General features: G+C 41.6%; 1 protein-coding gene across 2 annotated transcripts in view; it reads left to right on the top strand.

Annotated features, from left to right (window-relative positions):
* Positions 1 to 231: 231 nt before the first annotated feature.
* POU6F2 (POU class 6 homeobox 2) overlaps positions 232 to 25,647 on the top strand; it is a 229,223-nt gene continuing 203,807 nt past the window's right edge. For both annotated transcript variants that reach the window (XM_053359613.1, XM_053359614.1), the window contains exon 1: positions 232 to 461. In XM_053359613.1, the coding sequence (XP_053215588.1) occupies positions 296 to 461 (166 nt within the window). In that variant the 5' untranslated portion in view covers positions 232 to 295. The remainder of the gene's footprint in view (positions 462 to 25,647) is intronic.

Genomic DNA, 25,647 nt, shown 5'->3' on the forward strand with positions numbered 1-25,647 from the left:
CGCTGCTTCTGTCGCTTCCCCTGAAGTTTTCTCTCCCAAGCATCCGGAATCTCTCACATGCTAGTTGAGCTTTAATAGGGTGGGGAGTAATGGAAAACTCATTGGATCTGTAATAGCTCTTCACTTGACTGCAGCCAGCAATAACAGCAGGAGCAGGCAGAGATAAGAGAAGGAGTGTGTGTGTGTGTGTGTGCAAGAGAAAAAGGGGAGAGAGGGAGTGAGAGATAGGAATACGCGCACCAAAGCTGCCACTTCCCTCCCCCCTCACTCTTTTCCCCCCACATCCTAGGATCCAATGATAGCTGGACAAGTCAGTAAGCCCTTGCTGTCACTGCGGAGTGAAATGAATGCAGAGTTGAGAGGTGAGGACAAGGCAGCTGCTTCAGACAACGAGCTGAATGAGCCCCTGCTTGCGCCTGTGGAATCAAATGACAACGAGGACGCTCCCAGCAAGCTCTTCGGTAAGTCTGCCTAGGTCTTGCATCTTTGGGTGGCTCTTGCCTCCGCACTGTCTGCTGTCACAGGAGGCGAGAGATGGGAGGCGAGAGGAGATGGGGACCACTTTCTGCGGAGCCACTTTGCCCACGTTGTCTCCCTGCCCAGCTGGGTGGCTGGCAAAAGTTTGATCTTGGAGGGGGGATGGCTCTGTGCAGCTGCACAGCTGCCACCTGCAAGCCGCACGCTCTGGGGCAGTTCTCAAACAGCCCCATAGGCATCTGTGGGACACCCCCCACGCTGCTCTTGCTACCTTTTGTCTGTTTCATTCTTGTGCTACCATGTTGTCCAGAAAAAAGTAATCACCTGGGTTAGTTGCTTTTTGTTTTATTACGAATTACTGCGTTAAATCTGGAGGGTACAGGCAGTGTTCCAGATTTTCCTTGCGCTGTCTCTGAACACTCTTGTCCAGAGTAAACTTTTCTTAAATATTTAGAAGAGGAGTGTCGTCGTCCCCCCCACTTTTTTGTTTGTCGCTCTTTAAAAAGAGATCATGTTTCTTCACCTTTGGTTAGCCATTATAATTCCACTTTAGGAAAATCTGATTTGCGTTTAATTCAGTGTAAACTTAAAGAATGATGCATTTTAAATGAAAGAAGGAAATGAAATGTGGACCAGAAATGTATTGAATGGTACATTCTGGCACACTGTGAGTAAACTGTGTGTTTTAAACAGCTGGATAATAGCTAAAGAAAACGTAGCCTTTCAGGAATATTGGTTTCATATCCAAAATGAAAATAAGAAGTGTGACACTCCAGCCCAGACATCTGTCATTCAAACCAGTGACACCCTGTAAGACAACTCAAGCAACTGTAATCTCTAATCAGAAAAGGGAGCAGAGCGTGTTCGGGGTGTGTGCTTGAGTGATAGATGTTGATATATGTCTGTGCTGGAGCAGTACTACACAGCAGAATGTGACATTTGGATTCTACAGCAATTGCTTCTGAAAGAGTCTCTTTTAATTATTTCCACGTGTTACTCTTTTTTAAAAAAAGGGCTAGGAAGCCTGTACAGGAAACATGCATTTGCATTTTACAAAAGTATCTTGTTTGGAAAAAGAATGTACCTTTTAAAAAACAACAACCAAAATTATTGTTATTTTTGAAATCTGTAAGGAAGGTGAAGATATACTCAGATGTCTGTATTTTCACTACAGCAATAAGCTGCAAAATGATATTTGCAAGAGGTTCATGCAATATTGATCAAAAGAGATGCCCTATCATTTTAGAGAGACAGGTAGATGCACAAAAATAATGTAATTATATAACATGACCAACTGCATAATTATATTTGAATTATATAATGCCTACTATAGAGTGTCATTTCCTATTAAATGCAAGTTGTTAGTGATATCTATTTCTATGAAAAGAAGAAAAAATAAGACAATTTCCTTTTCACATGTGAATGTTTAGCTGCCATCTGATTGAATCTATTTCATGCAGGGAGTGACGTGATGTTTTCAAAAATTATAAAGCTGATATTTCCAAGTAACATCTGAACAATTTTAATAATCTTAAATGTCCAAGTATTTTGAAAAGTAAGAGATCTATTTAAAAAATCTGGCTGCTTTGGAAGTTGGCTATCCAACACTATTTACTGCTAAATTCATTTAGACATCAAACTTAGAACAAAACTATTTGTACTCTTGATTGCTGTTCAATCAGGCTATGTGCTTTAAGTACAGACACAAGTTTTATAATAAAGAATAGCATCTCCTTAATGATGATTATATGGTTATTTATAGTAGGAAACTTCTGTTCAGGTATTGCTAGAATAAGAATAATATTTCTATATTGTTTTAAATTGCCATAGAATTAAATTGCAACAGGTCAGTTCATGATGAAAAATATGCAAGAAAAGTGACTAAAAATTAGATCTTCTTAAATTAATATAAACACTGTGAAATCTCAATGATTTCAATGGCTATTTAGCACTTAAATCTTATATTTGTATCAATGGGACTTGAAACAGTTGAATTTTGGCTGATGGTTGCTTCTTTTAACAGTACCAAGAGAGCAAAAGATCAAGTTCCTAGTTTGCATGTATTTGATGCAGCTGGAGTGAATAGCTGTAAATAATCCTCTTTAAACCACTAACAGGCCAGTCCTATTCATGTCTACTCAGAAACAAGACCCATTGAGAGTATAGTACTTAATCCCAGGTAAATGTCACAGGATTGCAGCCTTAATCAGAAACAGTCCCATTGATTTGAGTGACAAGGCTTGAGGGGGGCGGCACTAAATATCCGTGTATAGAAGGCACTTCTATAGAGTTGTACTTTGCATTCAGATTATATATACCTCTAATTAAGGGGCGATGTAGGAGGAGAAAGGGACGAGGCTTTGGCTGTAAAAGGCAATAGAAGTGTATCAGAGACACGTGGGAATGTTTAGACCATGTCATGCCTGTAATTTGTGGTGTGATTTTGTATATTTAATTAAACAAAATTAGGACATTCAATTTTATTGTCTGTGGAAGAGAAAGTTCCCCACGGCGCTGTGGTCTTCCGTAACAGTTTCCCAGTGTTTAGAAAAGTTGATGTCATTGTTGGGGTCACATTTTATCATCACTGTTTATGTATCTGGATGTCACGCTTTCATCATTTAGTTAAACATTTTTATTATTGTATAGGGCTCTGCATCTTTGTCGAGAGTGTATCTCTTCTTAACACAGACAAGGGGATGGAATAAGGGCTGAGGCCCTCAACTTCCACTCACCCCACCCCCCTGGCGTTGCAGTATCTCACAGTTTCCCACAATTGTAGTGTTAGATGGTTTTATGTGTTAATATCTGATAGGACATAGTAGGAAGCCGGCTTTTTTCCAGGCAGCAGCTCCAGGTTTAGGTGGCAGAGATTCAAGATTAAGATTGATAGTACTCTTTCTTTATTCTTTCTCCTCTTATTCCATCTTTTTCTTTTTTGGCTTGTGAAGGCAATACAACGCGCGTTTGGCTCACCTCCAAAATGTACACTTTGGCACCAGTGGCAGAGAACTGAAGAACGCTAGTCTGTGTTTATTTAGCTTTCAAACAAATGCTAAGAACTTTGACAAAGATCCTTGGCTAACGTCACTGGTTTTAATATATTTTTATGTCCTAGTCTTCCTTTTGTGAAGTACCTTCATTTAAAAAGTACCTTCCTTCCGCAATGAAACCCTAATTCTTGTGCTCATCAGCTTATAAACATCTGATATCTTTCCTGTGCTTAATTCTGGGAAAATATTGCCTGGGTGAACCTAAGTTCCATTTAAAGTGAATGCAAAAGTCGTGATAAAGAACCATCATGTTCTCTAAAGTATTACATCAAGAGTAATATTTTGCTTAACTTGCATAGTTCTAAGAGCTACATTACACTAATGTGATATAAATCCAGATTTCATTGAGAAACATGAGGTCACAGAAGACCATGTATCATTTAAGTGATACATTATTTATTCCTATTAATAGCGGTATGAGGGGAGTTGATCCCTATTTTAGTTAGCATGAGAATATTAAGAAATAAGCAAAAAGTTTGTCGAATGATTTAATTTATAGGCTTGCCGCTGTGCAGAGAATTAATAAATATATGTTCACTGTAGTACTGCATTTCCAGTTCATGACATTGGCACACTTTTAGGTCTCTTACAAGCTTAACAGCAGACAGAATGTGTACTATATAATTTGACTCTGTGAATACTATTTCCCGCATGATGTTTTAAACCTAATAACAGTTTTAGAACAAATAATTATTAATCCTTGACATGGCATTTATATACACCATAACTATATTTTTGTTTTATGCATTCACCACCAGTCTCTTCATGTGAACAGGCATAAAATATCAAGGGCTATAGCACTGACCATATTTCCTATAATAATTGTAGTGTCTCAGAGGTTTGCCCCTCCACCTGTGTCCTGCATGCACCTAAAAAGTCTCTTGCTACAGTCCTATGGAATACCAAAGTTGTTCTAGGGTTAGGGGACAGGCTCTTTCTGGTGGTCTAGGGCCACTGGCAGCACCTTCTTGCCCTTTTGCCACGGCTTCCCCCGTGGCTTGCTCTGTGCGGCTGTGCTGGGCCACACAGAGCCCGCTGCCTCCTGCTGGTCGCTGTCACTACCCGAGTTCAAGGAGTGGGTTGGGCTGCCAGACGAAGAGGATAAGAAGCTCTTTTAGGCTCCTTCTCCCCGGCAGCACAGAACGATGCTGTTAGTATCGAAACGTGGGATTTAGAACGTATAGTAAATAAAGTTCATCTGCAAAACCAAAGTCTTCCATTTGAGGTACAGCCCAACTGCCCCTGAAATCAGCTTTAGAAGTGACCGACAATTTTGACTGGTCCTCCCAATCAGGTGGGGGAAAATAATACATTACATTAATAGTCAGATAGAATCCAATTCCAGTTTTCCTATATATATGTAACCCAAAGTGAAAAATCTGTTTATGGTGTGGGAAATGGGAACATTTGAGCCAACTTTTTGACATGTTTTGTGAACTTTTAAGACTGTTTAGTGACCGTAAGAAGTGCCTGGAAAACACACACACACACACAGTACTCTTTGTTAGCACTAGTGGATTTATCACAGCCTTCATCAACTTGGTGCCCTCCAGGTGTTTTGGACTACAATTCCCACCGGCCCCAGGCTGCAACTGATGGGTGTTGTAGTCTAAAACATCAGGAGAGCACCAAGTTGGTGAAGTCGGTTGCTTTATCAAATCAAAGTTACCTTTGCATATGCTGCAAAGTGCTAAAAGTGCTAAAATAATAAAGTGCTAAAATAATAAAATCCAGCGGTTTACTCCCTTAGAATAAAAAGAAACAGGGCACAGCCAAATGTATATCCTATGTATAGCCCCCCTGATTTCAGTAGAATAACTAGATGAGATGCTGGGAGATATATAATTAGATCTCTTTTAGTGTTTGCTTTAGTTTAGAACAGCTGTGGGGGTCCCCAAATAGCACTGGGAGAATAGCACTAGAACAGGCACCACATACCTGATCTACAGGAAAAGGTTCGTAGGTGATTTTGATAAGGGGAGAAAAACACAATTCTAAAAGGTTACATACTCTCACACCTGCTCCTATTCAGCCCCTTCCCCAATAACTAAAACTAAAACAAACAAACAAATCCATAGAAGATCTGATCATGAATCTCCCAGCACCTCATCCTTGGGCCTATACTCTCAGTTAACTGTGTATAAGAATTATGGAATTACCCTTGCAGGCTTGGTTCCCATTGATTTCACTGGGAAAGAGTTATGCACGTTCTTAGCTCTCCCAATTAAATGGGCGAGACTTTCAGTGCTTAACTGGCTAGTTAAAAAACACAATTTTTTAGTTTTGCTTTCATTCATCTGCTGTCAGATGCCCATAGACATTTTAGGGGACAGAGCAACACCAAATATTGGCAGCTTATTTAAGTAGACCACTAGGAAGTATTGATGTTTTGAGACCAAGGCCTGAAAAACTGGTTTGGGGCAGAAAGGACTGCTATTAGGAGATTTGAGGATTTTATCCATGCTATAGAGGACTCTAAGGTTTTTCTTAATGGAAAGTTTGGGGAATGAATTGGTTGGTGGAAAATACTTTGTGACTCCTTGTTATAGGTTGGAATTATCCATGTTCAAGGGGGTTCATGTTCTTGAACAAAATGCTTTTATTTTTAGAGTTCACCTTAAGAGTTGTATATAACCATATCTGCACTGTTTAAAACACATTCATGATTTCACAACATAAAGCAAAGCATTTGGGCATATTCTTATCTAACATATGCAACATTTCCCTATCTATGTGCTTTGCTCGGAACAAGAAAGGACTGCAATATTATATAGTCCTGTGAGCTTTAAGATAAGCCAAACTTTCCCCCCAAAATGGATAAACAGTATAGTTTTGATGAATAAATAAACAAACAATAGTTAATGATGAATCTGTCATTAATTATCTAGCAAACTACTTCAGTAACAAAGACTGTAGTCCAAAAGAGAAGAAGAAAAATGAAATCTTAGTAGAGAGAACCACCGTTTGCAATTGAACTGCTCTCTGACTGCCAGACATGTACTTTGCTTTTCAGTATAAAAATCTGCTTGCCTCTTTGGCAGCAGAAACAACTGTGCTGAAAACTTTAGAGAATACTCCTGCTCTATATGCTGAAACTATTACAGCAGTATATGGTGCCACCTGTTCTTGCACCCACAAGTTGTAGCTTTTAGGTTGCAGTCCTGTCCTGTGTTCCATGCACATTTTTGCCCCTGGGCTCCACATAACTTCGCTGAGTGTATGAGTGGGAAATTACAGCCATAATATTTCCCTTATAGATATAAATCAGGCACTAATTTCTCTTTTGTATGGCAGACCACATGAATGTCTAAAATTGATGCTCTGAGCAACTCGGAGGAAGGAGACCTCACAACAAATAAACAAATACTGAGTAAATGTTGTATACAAAAGAACCATCATAACATGATTTCTCAGTCTTAAGTATAAATCCTTGCAGACATGTTCAGAACAGCAATTCGGGTAATCATGCAAATAAAATTGCTTATGAAAATGGTTTGTAGAGAAAGGTTGTGCTAAAATATATATTCATGTACTTAGATTATGGTTTTCAGGTGTATTTCTCTTGATCAAGTTTTTTTGGACCTTTTTTCAGGTGCATAAATAAAGACAATTAAAAAGCACTGTAATTATTTAATTCAAAAGAAGTAATTTGTCCCTAGTTTTTCATCGTTTTGAAACTGGGATAGGACTGGGTATTTATGCAAATCATCATTAAAAATGTGCAATATATTTAGTTGTATATGGTGTGATTCTTACTCAATGAGTTAGACTTGGAAAGTGTATATGCTTAGTCATGGCTTAAAGTCACAAAATACTAGCTAAAACAGAGCAAATGAAACTGACAGACAGACCAATGACTAGAACCTATTACTTAAAAGCGTTCTTACAATCTAATCCCAGAACTATTTACTGGGAAGCTAGCCGCACTGCTATAAATAGAAATTACTCATATGTAACTATGCATAATTAACTTTTGCCATTAATACAAAATGTCAGATTAACCATCTGATCTAAGTGTATGCAGAACATTTTTCCTAATTATTTTAGTCCATTTGTTTTCCTTTGCTGAAACTTTTCATTTCAATATTAATTACCATTTGTTTCCTTATTAATTTATTAGACTCAGATTTCTAATTTTTCTTTGACTTGTTTCTTTGACTTGGCCGCCCAGAGTGGCTGGGGCAACCCAGTCAGACCAGGGGGATAGAAATAATAAAATTGTTATTGTTGTAGTTTTTATCTGACTTTTCTTTTTTGCTGTGGAGGTAACAGCAATGAAGCGAATTTGGGTGGCTGCCCCTAGCAGTGCCCATTTTATATGCACAGAATGCTCTAAATGTTGCATCATTGGGGCATTCCAAGTGTGGGGGGGTGGAGAATCACTGGCCACCACAAACATGTCAGCTTTCTCCCTGGAATGATCCAAAGTTCAGGGCATTTGGGGAAAATAAAATGTCGGGTGCAAAGAGTAGCTGCCCAAATTAGTTGCTGCTCTGGAGAAAGATAAGGCCCCCTTATCCCTAAATAGGATGGATATGTTAATAACAAAAACTGGAGCCCTTCATTCATTCCATAGAGCATTTGTTTTTGAGTGAATGAAAATGATGGTGATGATTTTATTAAATTACATTTAAAAAGATAAAGGTAAAGGACCCCTGACAGTTAAGTCCAGACGCAGACGGCTGGGGTTGTGGCGCTCATCTCGCTTTACAGGCTGAGGGAGCCGGCGTTTGTTCGCAGACAGTTTTTCTGGGTCATGTGGCCAGCATGACTAAGCCACTTCTGGTGAAACCAGAGCAGCGCACGAAAACACCATTTACCTTCCCGCTGGAGCAGTACCTATTTATCTACTTGCACTGGTGTGCTTTCGAACTGCTAGGTTGGCAGGAGCTGGGACCGAGCAACGGGAGCTCACCCTGTCATGGGGATTCGAACCGCTGACCTTCTGATTGGCAAGCCCAAGAAGCTCAGTGGTTTAGACCACAGCGCCACCCGCGTACCTAAATTACATTTATGTGTTGCCTAATGTAAAATGCCTCTATGTGACATGAACATACAACACAATTCAAAGAAACGGGCCTTACTGAGTTCATTTTCTCATTCATTGAAAAATGAATGCAGCTACCCTCTGCTGATCCAGAGAGGTTGGCACAAAGGCATGAGGTGGCTCTCATATATACATACCCAGCTAGATCAAGAACCATGCAGGCAAGTGAATGTTGTTTGCATGATTACTGAATTTTTCCTGCTTCCTCTAGCAATCAGAGCTGAACCCACAGTTTCTGTTTCTGGATCTGGAACTGCAAATGTACCCCGGATTTGACAGTTAGTGCTGTCAGCGCTGATGGCCTCTTTGGAAAATGAGGACATGGCATTCAGTCTCCTCTTGCTCCTGCACATATGACTGCTGCTGTCAAAACTGACAGTGCCAATCATCCGATTGGCAGATACAGTTAATTTCATTGCTGTGCATGTGTACCAATGGATTGGGACCAAAGAGACAAAGATGTCTGGTGTAGTTGAACCCACAATGACTGATTTAGCTGCTGTTAGCAAATTTTAAAAATAGTTTCTGTACCTTCAGATTCCATTTCATTATTTAAATTTCTACACTTTTGGAATATCAGGTAATACTGATGTGTACTATACTTTTCTCAGTTTCTTTTAAAGTGTTTTTACCAAATGACGTCAGCTTCGGGCAACTCCATCAAACATGTAGGAAGGTCACATCTTGGCCGTCAATTTTCTAACAAATTCCCTTGACATAATCCATATGGAATGCGTTCAGCTAGTGTTTACTCAGAGTAGACCCATTAAAATTAATAGGTCAAAGTTAGTAATTAAGTTCAGTGGGTCTTTTCTGAGTAAAAGTTAGTTTCATCAACTTCAGCCAAACTGTTAAGCATTGTATAGAAAAACATAACCCCCGAGATATTTGTTTCTGTAAAATCGCAGTTTAAATGCTTGCTGTTTCTAAAGGAACATATTTCTTAGCAAACTGTAAACAGATAATTTGAGAGAGAACGGGTATGTTCTTTGACTGAGAACCTTGCTGGTTTGTGGTTGAGATTAATAATACATCAGATATTCACACATTAAAAGGAGATGGATGTGAAGGGGGAGAGAATGGGACATAGTTATTTATTCAAACTCTCCATGGGAATGTGGAGGTTAGCCAGAAGAAAAGTTAGATTTGCCCAAATATGCACCAGCCTTTTATCACTTAATACCTTCTTGCATACCTCTCTCTCTCTCTAATATCCCATCTTATATAGTTCTGTTATTGTGTTTTCTATCTTCGCTTTTGTTCTTCCTGGTGCTTCTGTAATTTTCAGTTTTAAATCCTTTTCTATACAAAACTTCCTCATCATATGTTTGGCATTTAGCACTGGAGAGTAAGAAATCAGTTAATGTATTTTTAGATGTTCATACTGAGCAACGGGCCCTTCACAAAATCTTCCACGCACCTCATTCCTAAAGCTGCTTATCTGCAAATAAGACTTACAGATTTAAATGAAATTTAAGCTGAAGTAATGGCACTTAAGATGATCTCATACCCCATTATTAGGAAGATAATTCTACTAAAATAGTGAGAGTTATTTGCGAGTAATGAATCCCATTTAGAGATTGTGTGGAGCATCATCAGTATGGCATGTAAACACACAATGTGGATGTAGGTAGAAGATTAGGGACCACTCACACACCCAAAGCAGTATGGTATGTCTTATACGCACTTGGCATTAATTTTATTAATATGGCTTAAAATTTCAAATAGCTATCGTGTTAACACATTTATTCACTTGCATTTATGTTTTATGCCATTTCACCTTGACTTGCGGATATTCTCTCCCCTCAGCCCTGGCTGCAACCACAAATTTCTAATTTGGGGCTTGTTTCTGGCAATACCAATTAATTAGTTCCATCAGTAATATATCCTTTAAAAAGCCTGATTGGGGGAGAATTTTATTTTATTTTTTATGTTCCTGTCTGATTATGTATCATTGTAAAAACCAGCTGTAAAACAGAAGGGAACAAAAGTGTGTTTCTATGTGACATCTCCATGCCTATGTTCTGATACAGTTTTGACACTATCAGAAATGGGACAAAGCCCATTTAGTCTGAAAGCTCAGATCATCAGGAGAAGAATAACACTCCATTTCCATTCTGACTCAAGAGGCTGTTCTCCTTAAAGAAGCTGAAATTGTATTTGCTTTCTAAGTATTTCAAGTACTTAATCAAGGTGCAGCCCCTTAAAATTGTTGTCTGTCTCTTTAACATTAACCTACTACTTGTTAGTTCAGTGTCAATTTTTTCCTTTTCAAATTGGTAAAAAACAGAAGAAGAACTTGTTCCTCTCTGGAAGATGAAATTTCATTTTCTGAGACCCTGAATTGCCTCCAGCTATTGTTTAAACTCCAACAATTTTTAGTCTAGTTTCAAGCTGCAGCCAGTTTAATCAGTGAATTAATCAGCTAAAACTAGTTGATTAATCAGTGGGGCTGAAAGTTAAGACCACACTTGTTTATTTTTAATAGGATTTTGGTTCTGGTGAGTTCCTGTAACAGAGAATGAAAAAGAAAGCAGTTACTGTATGTTTTTTTACCTACGTTTCTTCAGAGTGAAGTACCCCGATCGAAAACGCAGGCTGCATTCACACAACAGCTTATTCCATTTCCCTAGCTTTAATTTTCACATTACATTTGAGCTTTCACATGACATAAAAGCCACTTCTGGGAAGCTAATGGAATATAGTGTATGTTTATTGCTCCTTTCGGTGATATTTGATTCCAGAAATATCTGCTTGCAGCCCCGTTTAACTTGGAAAATTGCTGGCGTAAAGTGACAAAATTTGGGGCAGTTTGTTGTTGTGTCACACCACGCCCACTGGAGTGAATGAGATATTGTGAAGCATGCCAGTATAGCGGTAAAAAAACACCCCCCAAAAACAGTTCCATACCTAGGGGTTGGCTGACTTGGCCCTGGGCCAGGGTGCAAGTCCAGGTGGGTGCAAAAATCATGCCTCTTTACTCTGGCTCTGGGCACCTCAGTGGAGGAATCTGGTTGCTGGCATAGGCCATCGCAGCAGCCCTCTCCCGTAGCGGAGCAGAGCAGAGTCAACGCTGATTGCCACGGAGGAGGTCACTGATGGAGTGTGAAAGGTGATGGAAAGCAAACTTTTTGAGTATCTGGTCCATGGTCTCTCCCAGCTCTGGAGGCACCGATGCAGCTCCTACCAATGGCACAGGGGAGCCTGGGTATGCGTCAGGTCCATAGCAGTAGGCACTTCAGTGTGAAAGGAGCACTGGACAATGGGACAGAGGTGCTGGCGTTGTGATCAGGAGAACTAACGTGGTATCGCCAACATCTGGATGCACCCACAATGACCTCTCTGACCCATGTTCTCTTATGTTACCCAAGACCCTCTCCTGCCTAACTGATGGTCACTGGGGACCACCTCTTGGGGGGAGTGCCACTTTCAGAAAATGGCTTCTTTCTGGCACTAGCCAAAGACGTTTTTCTTTTCTTTCTGGGCATTTGGGCAACACTAATAGTTCGGCTTTTAGTGGCTGCCTGTGTGTGTTTGTTCCAGTGTGGGATGGAGTACTTTTAGACAAATACTCTTAGTATATCTGTTTTGTTTTAATCTATTTTTAATTTTAGATAGTTTGTATTTTCTATTCTTTGTAAACTGCTTTCAGTTGTCCGAAGCAACATATAAATCAAATGCACTAAACTAAAAAAGGAGGATCACTATATGACAGGAGGTGGCAGTGGGGCGAGAGGGTAGTGCGAAGCTGAGATGATCTTGTTCAGTGAGCTCCTATCTGGGGTAAGATTTGAACCACAGACTTCCCAACTTATAGCTCATTCTCTTATCTGCCGGTGATCTTAGCCTGCGATCAGTGGAGATACACTTTTATCTGGCTCTTTTCTACTTGTTTGAACCCTGCGTTTTTATAGGAGGGTAAATAGCATCACAGAAAGCTGATGACATTTCTACTACGCCTGTTATTTTGCCATTCTAAAACATGAAGATTGTGATAATAGGATTTGTCATAAGTGTGTATGCACTCCGTATATATGTGCTTGGTCCAGCAATGGCAAATAGCTTTCTTCTAAGGGGAAGCTAGCCATCAGAAAAACATTCCTCTCTTATAAGCAGCCACATTTTAAAAAGTAAGTTGCTGCTACATGCCTGTTGCAATGATGCCGTATATTTGTAAAAGAACTGTATACACGCATAGCTTTTTCAGTGCATAATACCAGTGCAGGGTTTCAATGTACAATGAAATCAGATGGCTGCTTCTGAAGCCAATGGAATTGCATGGGCGAACATTTCCCCCCTGAGAACAAATGTGGTCTGGTGGCTAGACTGTTGGACTAGAGTCTGTGGGTCCGGGTTCGAATCCCTACTCAGTCGTGAAGCTCACTGGGTGACCTTGACACAGTCGCTGTCTCTTAGCCTAACCTGCTTCACAGGATTGCGCAAGGACAAAAAGGGGTGGGAGACACACGTGCCACTTTGAGCTTCTTGGAGGAATGATGGTTTATAAATGTAGTAATAATGAAGATGTTATTTTCTTCCAGGCTTGCCAGCAGCTCTACAAGATATAGATTGTCTCACTAACACAAACCATGTTCTTCATCATTTATTTTTTAAAAAGGAGCCTTTGGTGCCCACTTACTATTGTCTTCTTTTCTTGTGAAGGTCCCTTGTTCTTTAAATTTAGCACCAAAGATTGTAACATGATGGAGTCCCCCCCAAAAAAAAACCTAATTTACTCCTGCTTTTATTTTTCTGCAGCTGCCTGTGTTGAGCAAATATTTTGCAGTTTGTCCAACCTGTTTTATTATTTTGAAAGCCCTTGGTAAATACTCATATTTGCAATGGGCGTGCAATATTTATTCAAGAATTTGAATAAGTCATGATCCTTTCTGGGACTAGATGCATTAAATTCTCACATGAGCGGCATGTGTGTGTTTCAGAGTGACTACTGTAAGAATTGCTCATGTATAAGCTGTTTAAGGGGTATATTTGGTCATATTCTGTGTCCTGTATATCTATTTTCATTTCAGACTTATGAAATAAATCCATTATATAGTCCAATATACACATTTAAGTCCCATTAAAACCAGTGGGAATTGTATCCTGCGGTATCGTCCACTCATGGATGGCTCTTCAAGTTTGGAGCAGATTTGGGGGTGGCAGCAAAGGGGCCTCACGGTGCATGTGTGCAAGTGTCGGGATGCTGTCAGCAACTCCCGGCTGGTTGCCCAGGAAAGTATAATGACAAAGAAAAGTTTCGTACCGTCCTTTTTTTATTTCAATGTTTACAGAGAGAGGCTATAGAACACAGTCTCTCAGATAATGGCATTGTCCCAAGTGAATCTCCTCCCTCCGTATCTCCCACTTCTTCATTCATCATCCTCATCATCTCCTCCACAGGTGCTGCTACACACCCTCTGTCTTTGAGCTCTGTGCTCTCCTACTTTCAAGGCTCGCCAGGTTCTGGGAGATGGAGGGTCTGGAATGCTTTCAAATGACATGTCAGCTGGGTGTTGTTCTGGCTCCCCCATGATTTTCCCCTCATCTGGCTCTGAGCTTCTACCTTCCTCAAACCCCTGTTGTAAATCTACACCAGGCTTCCTCAAACTCAGCCCTCCAGATGTTTTGAGACTAGAATTCCCATCACCCCTGACCACTGGTCCTGCTAGCTAGGGATCATGGGAGTTGTAGGCCAAAAACATCTGTTTGAGGAAGCCTGATCTACACAGTCTTCCACTTCCTACATTGGCTCCCAGTACGTTTCCGAGCACAATTCAAAGTGTTGGTGCTGACCTTTGAAGCCCTAAACGGCCTCGGTCCAGTATATCTGAAGGAGCATCTCCACCTCCATCGTTCTACCTGCACACTGAGGTCCAGCTCTGAGGGCCTTCTGGCGGTTCCCTCACTGCGAGAAGCCAAGTTACAGGGATCCAGGCAGAGGGCCTTCTTGGTAGTGGCGCCCACCCTGTGGAACACCCTCCCACCAGATGTCAAAGAGAAAAATAACTACCAGACTTTTAGAAGACATCTGAAGGCAGCCCTGTTTAGGGAAGCTTTTAATGTTTGATGCATTAAAAGGTAAAGGTAAAGGGACCCCTGACCATTAGGTCGAGTCGTGACCGACTCTGGGGTTGTGGCGCTCATCTTGCTTTATTGGCCGAGGGAGCCGGCGTTTGTCCGCAGACAGCTTCTGGGTCATGTGGCCAGAAGGACTAAGCCGCTTCTGGCGAACCAGAGCAGCACACAGAAACGCTGTCTACCTTCCCGCCGGAGCGGTACCTGTTTATCTACTTGCACCTTGACATGCTTTCGAACTGCTAGGTTGGCAGGAGCAGGGACCAAGCAACGGGAGCTCACCCCGTCACGGGGATTCGAACCGCCGACCTTCTGATCAGCAAGTCCTAGGCTCTGTGGTTTAACCCACAGCGCCATCCGCGTCCCGTTTGATGCATTACTGTGTTTTAATATTTTGTTGGAAGCCGCCCAGAGTGGCTGGGGAAGCCCAGCCAGATGGGCTGGGTATAAATAATAAATTATTATTATTATTCTTCATCCCTGGAAGGGTCAGGATGAGGAGGTGGTCTCCACCATTCCTCCTCTGCTCAGTCCCTGACAGCGAGTGTGTGGAAACTGCCTTCCTTTCCTAACCCGCTGGCACGAACCTCAGCTAGATCAGGGAGCCTTCCATCCCCAGAGGCACACCACTGGCTACAACCCACCTAATGCAGTGCTTAGATTTTGGCAAGTGCAACACAAGGTATTTTAAAGAAAATATCATACAATCAAATAATTGTGAGTTGGAAGGGACTGTGAGGGTCACCTCGTTCAATTCCTGCAACACAGGAATCTTTGGCCCAGCGTGGAGCTCAAACCCACGACCCTGAGATTAAGAACCTCCTGCTCTATCAGCCGAGTTATCCCAGGTGGGAAGAGGATCCACTTTCCAGACTTGAGAAGGCGGAAGCTTTGCCTGCTTTAGTTCCTTGTGTATTGCTGTGCGGCATCTCCTCCGGGCTCAACCCAGACCCTCCTTTAAAATAAAATAAAAATCACTGGCTTCCAGTCTCTGCCTCCTCTTCAGTTTTCAGCTGCTGATAGCAACACAGGCAGCAACTGTCGGCAACATTTGGGAAAGATTGCTTGACATCTATTAATAGCTCCCCCTAAAAGTTGACAACTCTTAACAACGCATATTTTAAAAGGAGATGTTTTGGGGGATAGAGAGATGAAAAGTGCTGCAGGTTTTGCTGCCACAAAATGTCAGAGGGCCACGGGTTACCCACCCACACAGAAGAGTTTACTGAATGGATAGAATGGATGAGCAGATATGATTTTAATGATTTACAGTAGCTATGTTCCTGGATGAGGCCACCATTCTCTTTGCAATTTAGAACAGGCAAATATTGGGGGGGAAACTTATTTATTTTTCCGCTGTGTAATTGATACACATATGTACCGACATTATCCAGCAGGGAACCACAGTTCTGTGGGTCAGTTTCATTTTGCTGTTATTGTTGACCAGAAAGACCACTCTAATGTAACTGTTTGGCATGGGTTGGACGCCTCTCTTGAATTTCTCCTGTACTCTGGGCAGGATCCCAAGAGGCTTCCTCGGAGGGAGGAGTTTCCTCCAGTAAAAGAAGCATCTTTGAATACTATCCATTGTGCCTGCATACATATAATCAAAAACTTCTTCATAGCATTCACTTGATGTTCTCGGGGAAAAATAAAATCCAGTACTATCTATGGAGTACCCCCTCCCCCCCGCAAATCTTTGTTATGATTTATTTATTTATTTACCCATTTTATACTTCCACATTTTCACTATTACAGAGTTCTCAAGGTGGTTTAATATATGCTAAAAGAATGAAGTGGCATATAAAGTTTGCTAAATCAATAAATAAAATTAGACAAAGAAAGAATGGCTAGCCAAAGGTCAACCAGCTTTGAACCCAAATCTCCCTGGTCTGTCTGAAACTCTGAACTGTCCTTCCACTCTTATATTACAAGTAATTAAAATACATATTAGAGTCAAGGGCTGAATTAAGCAAACATTGACTTGCTGGAGTAGTTAATAACATTCACAAATTAAAATGCAATTAATTCTTAATGTCCTGGTCCTCTGCTTTGATGCCCTCCCTCAGCTCTTACATGTGCTGTTAATCTGTGAAACACTTACAGATTTATATCATGTATTTATGTTACTTGCCCACTCCATCCATTCATAAAGAATTGTGCAAGCTCTACTCATTGGCTTGAATTCTGAGAAATATGATCCGTGGATGCAGGAAAGCTGACTTTGATAACTGTGATCTTCAGGATTATGAGCACTGAATGCAATTCAGACAAATGTTGTTTAAAGTCCTATGGAATTCAAGAGGACACAAAAGCTTAATGGTGTACTGTAGCCACATTTATTCCATTGAGACTTGAATGTTCCTAACTTCCTTTAAAAGGTACTCCTTAACATAAACGGGAACCAAATCAGGCATTCTGCTCTGAATGTTTTAAGAGGTGAATGTAAAAATACGGTTAGAATTCAGTATAATATTAATCAACTGGTTTGTGTTTTTGTCTGTGTAGTATTTCCTTCTTACTCATGCTGACTCATTCCGCAGTTAGTTTTTAGGGTGGCACTTGTAGTAGACCATCACAGACCCAGCAATGTCTTGTCATCTGTAGCGTATCAATATGTTTTTATAATGATGCAATAACCTGAACCTTGTAACCGTTTGTGATTCATCTGAGAATTCTCATAGAACCTCAGTGTCACAGAGACCTGGAGAGCCGTAGCTGACTACTTTGGCGAAACACCGAGCTGTGCCCGTGACTTAGTTGCTAAGAAATCATATTGATCCGATTCATCATTAAACTTTTAAGTTAAGGGGAGGGAGATATCAAGCACGTGGGAGGGGGGGAAACACTTGTGATTGTTTGATGCTTAGAATGCATGTAAAGCTGTGCCACACCGATACAGATATCGATTTGTTGTGATTAATACATGTGATTTTATGCATTCCCTATGTATTGTACTTGGTTCTCTTTTCTGAAAGAGGGTAATTTTTTTTGTTCTTTTATTTCTACCCCCCTTAATTCGTTCTGTATTACCCCTTTGCTTTAAAACAAACAAACATCCGCAGTATCTGACTGTGGTGGAGGAAAGACATTAAAGGGCACCCACAAAACAGAAACAGCAGGAACTGGTGGTAATGAGTGATCACGTAACCATGAAGCACAATATATACTCACACCCAAACCTCAGTCGTCTTAACATTTGTAATGGTGCTAATTTCCCAGTGCTTTTTAAAATATGCTTCCACATGAGCTCTCAAAACCCATAAAAGCCTGGCATGTAAAGTAAATTGTTTGTCACTTTGCTGACGACCTGCCATATTTATTGTCAGGAGAAATGGACATTAGTTGGAAAAGCAGTTGTTAAAGGCCAAACAATTTTTAAAGATGGCAAAAGATGTGCAAGGGTTTTTCCTTTTTCTAACAATGAGCCACCCCTTCAGACATCAAAAGACAAGATAATAAGACACTTCAAGCACAATTCAAGATTATATTCAACATCTAAAGGCTCATCTCTTGTCAGTTTGCATTTACTCTCCCAGGGATGTGATGCTTCTATCATCACGCTGTCAAGAGGAGTCTGGCAGAAGCGACGAGGGCCCCTCATTTCACACACTTAGTGTTTTTTATCAAATAGCCGCCGCTCATTCTGATTCAGCCAAAATAGAGGGATAATTTGAGGAAGGTCATGTGCAAGTACAAAAATCTTGGGTATCGATTTGTGTGATTAGGAGGCATTTAAAAGGCACATTTCTGTTAGATTTCAAAGATGTTTTGCCAGTTGATTTTGAAATGCTTTTCCCCACCCGGAATTAAAATGTTTTCTGTATTTTTTTAAAAAATAAAAGAAGTAAACTTGCTTACTAAACAGCTAGAAATGAATTTTTGTGTGTGCAGATTTTGATATTTCAATATATTCCTTATCCCTTATCAGGAAGAGCTTTGTCCAATTCTTAATATTTAAAACCTAAACATTTGCTCTGGGTTTGCACCAGCATAAAATCTTACCTTGTGGTGCTATATTGATAGCGTACAAGGCAAACTTCACCCTAGCCTTCCTTTAAGTTGAAGAATCAGGTCTTACTGATAGCAGTGGCAAGAGTGGGCTTGGATTGCATCTCTGTGTTAGGACCGGGCTGTGAATCAATATGCATTTGTTATATCCAATATTCAGTTCAATGTAAGTTTATTGTTCTAGCCAGAGGCAAACCTGCAGCAACAGTCGCAATAAAACAATACACATCATACACCCATAATATGATCCAACATCCATGATGTAAGAGAAAGGTCTCCAGAGATACTAACAAACTCAAATCCAGCTTGATTTCAAATTATTCCTCTGACTAACCACAACAATTTGTAGCATTTTTTTCTATTAGTCATTATACCAAATGTATAACATCTTTAGGGATGCGGATAGTGCTGTGGGTTAAACCACAAAACCTAGGGCTTGCCAATCCGAAGGTTGGCGGTTTGAATCCCCACGACGGGGTGAGCTCCCGTTGCTCGGTCCCAGCTCCTGCCAACCTAGCAGTTCAAAGCACGTCAAAGTGCAAGTAGATAAATAGGTACTGCTCTGGCGGGAAGGTAAACGGCGTTTCCATGCGCTGCTCTGGTTCGCCAGAAGCGGCTTAGTCATGTTGGCCACATGACCCGGAAGCTGTATACCGGCTCCCTCGGCCAATAAAGCGAGATGAGCGCCGCAACCCCAGAGTCGGTCACGACTGCACCTAATGGTCAGGCGTCCCTTTACCTTTATCTTATAACATCTTTGTAAAGGATGAGCCTTGATGGAATACGCAGATACCTTGTATAATGAGCAGCTAATTTAATCTAGAGAGTAATCTAGGTTGAGACTTTAAATACCGTACAATTGTTCTTGCCTCAATCCAACAAGAGCAGCTCATGTGTAGAGAAACCAGGTTCTCCATGCAGTTTGCCTTTCCAAGTCAGCTCTGTGTTTGAAAAGGACACTCTGCCCACATTCAGCACCAGAGGCAGGCACACAGGGTATTCTTGCGCAACATGCGCTTGCTTTGCTACGGAGATTGTGGGCGCTGTTCCTTTGTCAAACACCAGTTATCTTTTGCAGGAGGGGAATCAGTCAACTCCCCGCAAGCAATGATCATTGCTGTCAAAGTTCAGGCTACCAACTCTCTAGTAGCAAAGACTTGAGGCTGCACCTGTTGCTGCATGCCAGGTCCTGTTGTCTCCATCTTCAAAATGGGAGGGGGAAGAAGACCCAGGCCAGAACCGGCCAGTCATCTTGACATCAATACCAGGAAAGGTCCTAGAACAGATAATTCGTCTGTCTTTCTGCAAGCAATTAGAAAAGAATGCTCTGCTTACTAAGAGCAGGCATGGGTTTCTCAAAAATAAGTTATGCCAGACTAATTTACTTCTTTTTTGCAAGCTCTTATCAGTGGGTTGCTGTGGATGTAACGTATCTTGATTCAACTAAGGCTTTTGACAAAGTTCCGCATGAAATTATTGCGGAGAAGCTAGTAAAATGTGGGCTAGATGGTGTTGCGTGTCGAGGTCCCCAAGCCACCCCCCAATAACTCAAACATCACACATTAATTTTGGTTTGGGTTTTTGGCACGATTTTGGCCACAACTTTATTTAAATACACCCAAGTGAGTGGTTGCTTAGGCATTGTTTCCGACTATCTGTCCTCATTGTTTCCGACTATCTGTCCTTGCCCAGGGGACAGAACTGACTTCCGGATTCCAGCGAAAGCCAGTGCGGGAAACAAATTTTGGGGAGAAAATGAAGCTGGACATCAGTCCCTCACTTCTCACCCGCATGCTCCTGGTGGCTTGCACGGCCCAAGTCCGATGCCAGGGACAAGGACGAAAAGAATGGCAAGCCCCTGGATTCTTTTAACGGAATTCCCTTTCCGCACCACCATTGGAGGGGTAGGCACTTACCCCCCCACCAACCAATCTGAACCAATGCCTAACCACCAACCTTACAAGTTGTGACGATTTGCTACGCAGTAGGCAAAATCAAATGGCACCAGCCAATCAGCCAAATGGACAAATTCCTACCAGGCCCTCACCTCAAAGCAGACGACCCCATGACAGGCATAGCAAGGTCAAGCGAACAAACCCCCCCCCCCAATACAGGGAGGGTAGGCAGGTGATCTGGTGCAAGCAGCCAAGAGAACGCTCAAAGTTGGGCGACCAGTATTTAAACCTCTGATCCCTCCTTCAAAATTGGCAACAAGCAGTTCTCCCCAGCGACCTGATTAACCAATTCACTGCCTGGGTCCCTCCACAAATCCGCTGAGCAACAATGGGGTGGCTTATATCCCACACCGCAACACGTGCTCTCTGCTAGGGAGAACACGTTTTACCGTTAGATGGCTTTGTAGCTGTTTGACTGATCAAACTTAAAGAGTGTTCACCAATGGTTCCTCATGGAAAAAAGTGACGTGGAGAGCCTCAGGGTTCTGCCTTGAGCCCAGTGTTGTTCCACATCTGTATAAATGACTTGGATGAAGGAATTGAGGGGGGGGCTCATCAAATTTGTACATGACACCACATTGGGAGGGGTAGCTAATACTGCAGAAGGTAGAATCGGGATTTAAGATGATCTTAATGGATTGAAGAACTGGGCCAAAACTTAGAGCTCATTCCAGAGTTGTCATCTTCTCAAGATGATTGAGGTGCCCAACGCAACATCTTGATGTCTTGTGCATGATGTTGCATGATGTTGTGAGGAGCCGGGGGGCGGAGCTGAACACCCTTTGAATGTTGAGGGGTCCCGGCTCCAACAAAGGTAGAATTGGCTGAAATGCTTTTACCAATAGAATGATAACAACAAAAGAATGGAAAATACAAAGTGGGAAAGCTACCAAGCTACTCCCTGTTGAAAATACCTAGAGTGCAAAGCAAGATGCTTTATAAGAGGCCATTGATCCTTATTTAAACAAATGCATGGGAGAGTTTAGACCTTTAAATATGCTTTCTGCTTTAGTGGCACTTTTCTCTTTAACTACCAATCAGAAGTCCTTTGAATAGTTTCTCAGATGCATTAATTAGAAATGTCTCTATCAGACAGAGCAGGGGTTCCCAAGCTGTGGTCCACAAACCACCAGTGGTTTATGAGCTTCATTCACATGGTACACAGCATGTCTGCATTCAATATTCATCTTGATTTTTAACTGTATATCTATTGCGCCTTTTATTTCTAGCATTGCATTTTGTTATGTTACAGTCTGAATTCTGCAGAATGCAAATTGCAGTGCGATAAAACACAGCATAAGAAATAAAAAAGCAATAATAAAACAATTAAGAAGCACAGTGCATTACAATTGCTACAATAGGGAGAAAAGTCATTAAGTGGTCTTCCGAGACCACCAGCAATTTTCAAGTGGTCTGTAGGGGTTTTCCCAAGGGGCAGGTTTAAGAATTGAGGTAGAATATTGGTTAGCAGAGCATGTGCTAAGAACAAGAAAGTTCTTGGTTCAAACCCAGGCTCACCCACGGACACACAAGATAGCTTTAGATTAGCTGCTTTATTTCTCCTTAGGCCCCAACCCTGTCCCTTCCCACTGCTGGTCTTCCATAAGCAGTGGCAGACATTGTTGTTTCCTCTAGATGTTTGGCTTACAGATGCCAACATCCCTGCCTATTGGCCATGCTGAGTGGGGCTGGTGGGAGTTCTAGTTGGAAACATCGGATGGGCACCGTGTTGTCTATCCTGGGATTTGAGGGTTGCTGATGTCAGGACTGCTGAGTGAACTAAAAAAACACTTCAAGCATGTAAGAAAGTTGCTTTATCAATGTTATTGTACCTGTTTCTTCTGACGAGAACAGTAATCATTGCTAGAAGAAAGAGAAATTCCCCTCGTTAAAATCTAAAGATAGAAGTTCCAGAGGGTTTTGTTTGGAAAGCTCCAAATTCAACCCCTGGCATTTTTCATTAAAATGATCAGGTAAGAAGTGATGTAAATGACCTCTCCCTCTTGAGATTCTGGAGAGCAAGTCAGAGTAGTCAATATTGGGCTAGGCAGATTTCTGTGTTCATATGATTTCTTTTCAGGGATTTCTGAAAGCATGAATTTGACTGTAAAAAACCAAACAGGGATGCGGGTGGCGCTGTGGGTTAAACCACAGAGCCTAGGGCTTGCCGATCAGAAGGTCGGCGGTTTGAATCCCTGCGACGGGGTGAGCTCCCGTTGCTCGGTCCCTGCTCCTGCCAACCTAGCAGTTCGAAAGCACATCAAAGTGCAAGTAGATAAATAGGTACCGTTCCGGCGGGAAGGTAAACGGTGTTTCCGTGCGCTGCTCTGGTTCGCCAGAAGCGGCTTAGTATGCTGGCCACATGACCCAGAAGCTGTACGCTGGCTCCCTCGGCCAATAAAGCAAGATGAGCGCTGCAACCCCAGAGTTGGACATGACTGGACCTAATGGTCAGGGGTCCCTTTACCTTTACCTAAAAAACCAAGCTACTAAGCCTCTTTGTTGTTTCTTACTTTAAATCTTTAAACACAAAACCAACAGCTCTAGTGGCAGGCATAGGTAACTTACAGTGCAATTGCCAGGAGCTGTATTGGCACTCTCCCCCAGAAAAAACCCACTTCTTCTGCATTTGATGTCACCGCAACAGTGGTGGTCAGTCACTACACTCCATAGTCTCCAGCAGTCTACTGTCATTTCTCCTAATGCCCAGATCTCAGGTCTTGCCCCCTGCCACTGGGCCTACGCCCCTGGCAAGGAGCAGTTTCACCAACCCCTAGATACACCTCTGATTTTAGGTATGCCTACTCAGAAGGAAATCCTGAATTCAGTGGAACTTACTCCCTGGTAAGTGTGCATTTTGCCAGCCTGGTGCCTTTCCGATGTTTTGGATCACAACTCCAACAGCCCCAGCCAGGGCTGGCATTGTATTCCAAAGCCTTTTGAGGGTGACACGTTGGAAGAAGCTGGTGCGAAGGACACAGCCTTAATTTCAGAGGTGTTTGAAGACTTCCCCCCTTCATTATGTATATGTGGGTCTGCTAGAGCAGCAGGAGGAGACACATTTAGTAAAGGAACAACTAAGTAAATGCAAATGTAACAACTATTCAGGGCCTAAATTAATCCTGGACTGCAGGCTATGCGAATGCAGTTTCTTTGAGGATTTCCTTTTGGCCAGTGTTTTATTAATATCAGGCAGATTCTTGGTGCTTCTCATTTCAGTTTTATACACCTCTTTCTTTTTGCTGACAAGGAGTGGTGAGAAAGTGACAGGAAGAGTTATCAAGACGCAGGGACCAGCACAAAAGTCCCTTCCTTGTTTCTAGGTTGCTTCAGTTTTCCAGTAGCAGAGGCAAAATTGAGCGGAACAGAACCTGCGGTTAATAGAATCTTTGCCTAAGAAAAGCCCTAGGGCACAAACTGGCAATTTAAAGACTGGTACCTGAAAGTTTTTTTCTGGGCTCGTGCCTTGTTTACTGAAAGAAACTTTAGGATGCTTGACACCAAGAAACAGAATCAAGTAGCATATTTATAAATTAAGGACAGAAAGCCATCCCAATTGCACATCTTCTTGGTTGATGTGGAACACTGAGATTATTCTATGAACAGGTGGGGTTTTTTTATTTTTACTTTTTGCCTTAAGGAAAAAGGCCTTGGGATTTTCTGTTTTCCCTATACACAGCAATAAAGGCAACACTAACCTGAAACAGTCTCACAGTCTTGGGGCTTTTTCACTTAACACGGAATCTCAAGGGATTTGTGGAACAGTATAAAGAAAAGAAAAGAAATAATAAGAAAGTCAGGCAGAATCGCCAGTTTGCTCAGTGGCAAAGCAGCGTGAGCAACTATGCGATGCATATGGGACTTAATCTTGCAATATAGGCATGTCACAAAGGGATATGCTAGTATCAGATATATACTACACAAGCAAATGTATACTGTAGCTATGCAAATACCTTATAAATGAATCTTTGATTTTTTTAATTTTTGTATATAACCAGCATCAAATGTGACAACATCGGGATACAATGGCCCTGGGTTCAAATTCTACACCTACTCTGGACACATAAGTTTTTGTCTCATTATTTCCCTTCAGGAAAATGCAAACATTAATAATCCTTTGACAGTGAGGGTCAGAGTTGAATGCATGCCTACCTAGATTAAACCAATCTCTCTCTCTTTACTTCAGTTAGTTTTGTCCAACCATTAGCAGTATAAGCTAACAAACAGGCAGCTCATTAAATCCTTTAAAAGGTTTAAGAAAATAAAATACTCTCTAACACAAAATATCAGCCTCCAACTATTTAAAACAAACCAAACAAATGTTGCACTTATCCAATTTCACCACTGCTTTCATGTGGCCTTTCCCTTTTGAAGTGGGGCTGTTGTTTTGGCCTTGTAGAATTATTGAAATTATTGAGCTGGCTTTTCAATTAATAATGAAACCTATGGCTATGAAGTAAAACACCTGCCTTTTCTTATCATTAACATTTTTCTTGCTCAGGATGTTTTTAAAGCCACAATCTTATGCACCCGTATCCGAGATATGCATAGAATTTCACAGGTACAGTACAATCCTATACGCAAGCCACATTGGGTTCTATAAAACTCACTTCCAGTGAACTGAGTAAGCATTGCAGGCGTACAGCATGATCCTATGTGTGTCTACTCAGAAGCAAGCCCTATGCTAGAAGCATGGTAAGGGTGTATAGGATTGCACCTTTGCTTTCTTACAGAGCTAAAACATCTTGTATGTTTTCCTCTGTGTCGTTCCCTTTTTGTGCCACAAAAGAGAAACATTCCTCTGTTATACTTCCTATCCACACACTGTTTTACAGTGGCTCTGTTCTTTCCTGGAGGGGCAAACCCAGAAGGTGGTGCGCGGGGGGGGGGGGGCGGTGTTTGACACCTTGACTCTCGGTCTGTGGGGTCCCGCAGGGTTCTCTTCTCCCCATTTAGCATTTATGTGAAACTGCTGGGGAGGTTGTTTGGTGCTTAGGGGTTCAGTGTCACTAGTGTGCTGACGACACCC

The sequence above is a fragment of the Podarcis raffonei genome, chromosome 12 (assembly GCF_027172205.1).
Source record: "Podarcis raffonei isolate rPodRaf1 chromosome 12, rPodRaf1.pri, whole genome shotgun sequence".
NCBI lineage: Eukaryota > Metazoa > Chordata > Lepidosauria > Squamata > Lacertidae > Podarcis > Podarcis raffonei.